Source organism: Octodon degus, unplaced genomic scaffold (genome assembly GCF_000260255.1).
Source record: "Octodon degus isolate 3935 unplaced genomic scaffold, OctDeg1.0 scaffold00160, whole genome shotgun sequence".
NCBI classification, from domain to species: Eukaryota; Metazoa; Chordata; class Mammalia; order Rodentia; family Octodontidae; genus Octodon; species Octodon degus.
In genome coordinates, this window is record NW_004524736.1 from 5609701 (window position 1) to 5616201 (window position 6501).

Below are 6501 nucleotides of genomic sequence, written 5' to 3' on the forward strand. Positions count from 1 at the left end.
AAAAAAATAAAAAATAAATAAATAAAATAATATCTTGTCATATATTCTTCCCAATCTTTTGTTATGAATATTTATTAAGATGAAAGAACTTGGTACATGCTACTAAAAAATCTGTTCTTCTCAATTAATGTTACTTCTTCCTTTCCCTGTCAATACATTTTCATTATACCTAAAATCAAGCCTATATTTGGAATTCTCCAGTTATCCCAAAATGGTTTTTATTCAGCTATTTTTCCACGTTAGAATCTCATTTAGGACCACAAATTGTATCTGGTTGTTATATACCTTAACTCTTCTTTAATGTACCACTCACCCCTGCCTACACAGTTGAAAAACCTGGCCAGCTGTCTTCTGGATTTGTTAGTGTGTTTCTTTATGGTGTCATTTACCTTATTCCTCTATCCATGGTAATACTTAGAAGCTAAAGGTTGAATCTTCAGATTTGTTGAATTTAATGTAAACCTTTATGGCTATAATACCTCTCACATGTTCATCAGGAACCATAGTATCTGTTTTATCTACCAAAAGTTATGCTAAGTTTGACCAAAACTTGGATAAACTTTTATCTTAGAGAGCTTTTTCATTGTTTATGTTATCATTAGAATTGACTATTATTTTCATAATTGAATTTAATAATTTTAAGGTAATTACTCATGTTTGCTCAGGTTTGTACTCTTTTGTTTTTTAAATCCTTGGTACAGGGCCTCACTACGCAGCACAGACTCGTAGTGATCCTCCTGTTTTCAGCCTCCCCAGTGCTGGGATTACAGGCGTGCACTACCACGCCAGGTCTCGGTGGTTGGCTCAGCATGTCTAGGGCAAAGCTGGCGCAGCATGTGGTGCTGGGGATTGAACCCAGGTCCCTGTGCTTGCCTAAGCAGGTGCTTAGTCTACTGAGCTATCTCACCGGCCCTACTCTGCTTGATTTTATAAAATAGTGTAGTAAATAGTTCAGACAACTAAGAAAAATGTATGACTGGCACCTACCAAGCCAGGATGCAACTTCTGCTATACAATATAAAATACAATTAGCTATTTATATTCCTGAAAGTTTTTAAAGCATAATACCTTTTTTGTTTTGTTTTTGGGGTTTTTTAGTGGTACTGGGAATAGAACTCCAGGTACTATACATGCTAGGCAAACTAAGCTATACCTCCAGCCCTTAAAATATAAAATGTTTTGTCGTATAAATGATACGTCTTCTTGCTGCCATTATGAACCCAACCCCAAACTATACTTTTTTATGATAAACCACAGAGTGTAGGACAACAGATATGTAGGAACTTTGTATCTCCAGCCCTGAAATATATGTTAAATTGAATGACACAGATTATGGAAGCCTGCCACTCATAATCAAAAAATGCTAATGAACGCCAGCTTGGTGGCTGAGGCCTATAGACTAACTACTCTGGGAGGCTGAGGCAGGAGAATAAATGCAAGTTCAAGACCATCCTGAACAGTACCATAAGAATCTCAAAAAAAGAAAAAAAAAAAAAAGTTCAAGCCCATTCTGGGCTTCTTTTCTTTTTTCTTTTTTTTATTTTTTGCATGTTAGGGAAAAGTCTACAGGGTGTTCAGGGTTCACTACTAGATCAGACTCGTAATGATCCACCTGTTTACAGCTTTCCAAGAGCCGGGACTACAGGCGCACACCACCATGCCCAGTCTCAATTGCTGTCTCAGCATACTCCAGGGGCGGGGCTGGCATGGCAGACCCAAGGATCAAACCCCTGTCCCTTGTACTTGCTTGTAGGTGCTTTAATCTGCTGAGCTATTTGACCTGCCCATGGGCTTTTTAGTGACTGTCTTGCTTGCTTTTCTCCTTGCTGAGACAACATACCCAACACCCAAAGTAAAGGAAAGGTTTATTTAGTTCTCAGGTTGTAGATGCTTCAGTCCATCGCTAGCTGGCTCCAAGGCTGGCTGGCATGGCAGAGGGGCATCACAGAGGAGAAACCGTTCATGGTGGGCAAGAAGGCGCAAAGCAGTGAAGCAGAAAGGAAGCAGCAGGCCATGACAGCAGCCCTCTTTCTATCCCTCCAGTCTCTCCAGGCTACACAGTTAGGGTGGGTAGCACTCACCCGGGGAGGGCCGCCCCTATCCACACTCAGACCTATGCCAAAGCAATCAGTGGACTAATTTAATAATCACACCTCTGAAAAGCCCCACCTGAGCTGCATGAGCGTTGGGAGTACACCTATGCATAAGCTGTAACAGTGACTTACTGAGACCCTGTCTCAAAAAAAAATAAAAAATGGGCTAGGATGTAACTCTGTGAAGGCTAGTCCCTAATACTACAAAACAAAAAAGAACACAGACTTGTGATGTGATGGTGGGGATTCCACGCAGTTACCAGAATGCTATAGCCTTACTTTGTGTATTGCTCTTTATAAAGAAGGATAATTCTGATCAGTTTCACAGTCCATGCTCAGTAGCAAGAGAGTGATGTCCTCGGTTCAGTGCATCTTTTTCTTCTTCTCTTTCCAACACAGACATTGATGCCAGGCCGTGGGACTTCCAAGCAGAAGAGTGCACCCTGAGGGCCAACATTGAAGCTTTTAACAGCCGCCGGTATGACAAACCCCAGGACTCTGAATTTTCACCTGTGGACAACTGCTTGCAGAGCGTGCTGGGGCAGAGGTTGGATCTACCTGAAGATTTCCACTATTCCTATGAGCTCTGGCTAGAGAGAGAGGTGTTTTCACAGCCCATCTGTTGGGAGGAGCTGCTCCAGAATCACTGACAAAGCTCTGCTCAACGAAGTGTCGGATAGATGGAGGTTGGCTCCTATAAATGGTGCTCCGCCTACCCTACCCATCCAGCCCTCACTCCCTGCCTAGAAGCGCTTGTCAAGGAGAGGCCAGGCCCAGCCCAAGGCATCCAGCACAGTTCAGGGTTATCCTGGAGGACGATGAGCTTGGATCCTGAGTTACAACAAGCTGATCACCTTGCCCCGGGTCAGCTGTGTGTCCTGTAGGCCTGGCAGCCTTGTGGTGGGTTGGTCCTGGAGAGGACTCTTGGATGAGACCCGCTTTAGTCTTGCCAAGAACCAGGCTGCCTTGGCTGGTTCTGAGAATGATGGGACTTGGTGTGGCATTTGAGCCACTATTCATCCCAAATAGTGGAACAGGTACAGGTCACACATTAGGGAGAAGATTTTCTTCTTGCCCACCCTGAACTCCTAGGACTTATCAGAATTTTGGCAACTTTAAAAATTAATACGATATTTTCAAATTTTTAATTATGACACTTGTAAAATCGTTAGCTCTGAGAAGACTTTAGAGCACCTGCACCTTCTTTGCCAAGGATAATGACTTACTATTCCCTAAACAGTGCATGTTACGGAAAAGCATATTGTGTAGAGTGGTTGTTCCTTTATTTCTTAAGATATCTATGTTGAATGTGAAATTATTCCCATGTATACTCTGTATAGAGCAAGGAGTGCTCTGCTATTTATAAAGAGACACAACCAGTATGAAATAATCAGTCCTTTTTTTCAGGGTGTTTCATGTTTTTTTGAAATTACTTCAGTCTTTAAGATGGCTGAGTACTCCGTAGAAATTATCCTTTTTATCTGTGTCATTCTTTAAATGAAAAGTTAATGATAGGAGGTTTTATTGAAATAGCATGTTTGTGCTGATTAATTTATTTTTTAATTGAAAAGAACAGCAAGAACATCATAGCTTACACTTTTGCTTCTTCAAAATTGATTGATTTTTTTCCCTTCTTACTGCTAGCAGTTTCAAAGTGTCATGAGGAGGTTTAATGATATTTTCCCTAAGAGTTACACATTTCACTGCAAATATGAGAGCTGGTGCATCAACCTCTGTATACTTCTCTCTTCGCCAGCAGAATCATATCCTTCCCTAAGAATCACGTTTCTAGAAAACTTTGTGATTGAATTGGGATCATTTTACTTCTCTTCTTTCTCCAATTACATTATCTATCTGTATCTTCAAGCTTTTTCCCTCTAAATCTTCCTCCCATCATAAGCACTGCCGAGTCTTGTTTTGATGGCATGGGACACAAAGCCTACAGGCCCTGTCCAGTGTGGCATTTACTCTCTTGTCAACTACAGTCTCATTTGATACTTATGATAGAGTACCTGACAAGATCCAAAGAAACTACACAGAGATCTGTCAAGTATTGCTTTGTGGTTGAGGGCAGCAGGATTTCTGTCTTTATGGAACAGTTTTTAAAAATATAAGCACTGAATGGAAGAAACTTTTAAAATTTCTTCTTTTTAATAATTAGTTAATTTTACCAAAGTGGAACAGCTGTCCTCACTGCAATTAAATAATTTTATGAACTGTATCTTCTATAAATTTTATTAATCTAAGGTCAAGCTAGTATGATTTTAATGTGATATAAATGAAAATCATATTCAAAGAAATAGCAATCAATCTACTTTAAAGCCATATAATATCCAATTTATGTCAAGAACAAATAACTTGACCTTTTAACAACATACACATGAATGCTTTCTGAGGCACAAAAGTAGGCTAAGCTTTAACATTTCATACTTTAGTATTTATAACTCTTCCTTAAGGGAAGATTAATTCTCAGTGCAGATGAGGAAGCTGAAATACCAAGGATAAAAAGTTTCAAATTATATCATTTATTTCCAGTGACTTGTTGGGAATAGCTTTCAGGTCTTACCAATGAGCCCTACATGCTAAGGTAACCAGGTTGATCTCCCAGTTTGGGGGGTCTCATATGTGTGGTCAGGAATTAAAATTAATCTCCAGTTGTGATTACCATTATTCCATTATTTGAGTGATTTTTAACGTAGAGGTGTTTTATTTGTAATTATCTCAGTAAAATCTGTGTTGACTGTTGCTGGTAATGTTCTTGTCATGAAGCACTTTAATAAAAGTAAAAATAAACTGGAGCTAGAAATGAGATCTTTAAATTCTTCACTACAAGAGAATCTTAAAATGAAGGCAGATGTAGGAAGGATATAGTAGAAGGTTAATATTACAGCCCTAAGCTCACTGTTTTATGACAGATTTCATTCGTGAGGGTGTAGGGTGTGGAAGGTGTAGGCTGCGGCTCGCTAGACTGGCTCTCCTCCCAAAGGACTCCTATTCTAGCTCTAAGCTGATGGGATGCCCCTGCACGGGCCATGCTGCTTTAATAGAAGGACAGGAACAAGGAACAAAACATGCCATATGAGCACACTCCAAGTTCCTGTTTGGATAGTGTGTAAGTCAAATTCTTATTCCACTGAACAAGCCCAATGCAGGGCCAGAGAAGTGCAACTCTCCCACAGCCTGACAAGTAGAGTGACAATAATCCTGGGTCATGAATATCTGTTCCTATCCTATTCACAAAAGGTGTATAGTTCCTTCTTGGGAAGACTCCAACAAATGTTGTCATGAAGCACTCTCATAAAAGTAAAAATATACTTGGTAGGGGGCCATCTCATCGGCTTCGTGCTAGAATAGGAGTTCTTCGGGAGAAGAGTCTTACCCAGTCATCACGTGAGACCTAAAGATTTGGATCTCATCATGTTTAGATGTGGTCTCTCTTATTCCTGAGACTTGTAAATTTCAAAACAGCAACAAGACATATTAATTTGCTAAATGATAGTGACTGTTTCAAATGTATACATATATCAAAATATCATTGTGCATATTGTATGCTTTATACCAAACATATTTCAATGAAGCTCTTTTTAAAAAGAAATGCAGATAGGAGTCAGGGATATAGTTCAGTGGCACAATGCCTGCCTGGCAAGTGTGAGGTCCTGAGTTTGATTCCCAGTACCAAAAAAAAAAGGTAGCTGAGTATGGTAGCCTATGCCTGTAATCCCAGCACTCAGAAGGCTGAGGCAAGAGGATCACCAGGAGTTCAAGACCAAACTACACTGCATTGCAAGAACCTGTCAATAAAATAAAGTAAATTATCTACTATTCCATATGTACATGTAAGCCATAACATAGAGGAGAGGGAAGATAGCCCCAGTAAACCTTCCTCTGGGAAGGAAAAAAAAAAGCACGTAGCAATCGCTGTTCCATAACAGTGCTGCTCAGATAGTCATGCTCCTCTGGGGACAAAAAGGTCTTTAGTCTGTGCTGCAGAATTAGCTCTCCACCCTTCATCAATTTAGCAAGAACTTGCCTGGCCTGCCTAAGGCCCTGAGCCAGTCCCCAGACCACATGCATCTGTAATCCTGGAGCACTCTGGGAGGCTGAGGCAGAAGGATTGCAAGTTCCACCCCAGCCAGGGTAATTTAGTAAGAGAGCCTGTCTAAACAGATAGATAGATAGACAGATGATAGATGATAGATAGATAGATAGATAGATAGATAGATAGATAGATAGATGATAGATAGATAGATAGATAGATAGATAGATAGATAGATGATAGATGATAGATAGTCTGTAGCTCAGTGAATAGGCCCTGGCTTTCAAACAAAATGGGTCATTTCCCAATAATCACTATTTTTCTTTTGCTTTATTTTTAAAATTTTCTCCCTTCCCCTCCCCTCCCCTGCAC

General features: G+C 40.2%; 1 protein-coding gene across 3 annotated transcripts in view; it reads left to right on the forward strand.

Moving 5' to 3' along the window:
• The window catches only part of Strip2 (striatin interacting protein 2), a 46886-nt gene extending 43197 nt beyond the window's left edge, over window positions 1-3689 (forward strand). For 2 of the 3 annotated variants that reach the window (XM_023702875.1, XM_004642743.2), the window contains exon 21: window positions 2493-3689. In XM_023702875.1, the coding sequence (XP_023558643.1) occupies window positions 2493-2743 (251 nt within the window). In that variant the 3' untranslated portion in view covers window positions 2744-3689. The remainder of the gene's footprint in view (window positions 1-2492) is intronic. The other variant, XM_023702876.1, reaches the window with a different exon arrangement.
• The last annotated feature ends 2812 nt before the right edge of the window (window positions 3690-6501 follow it).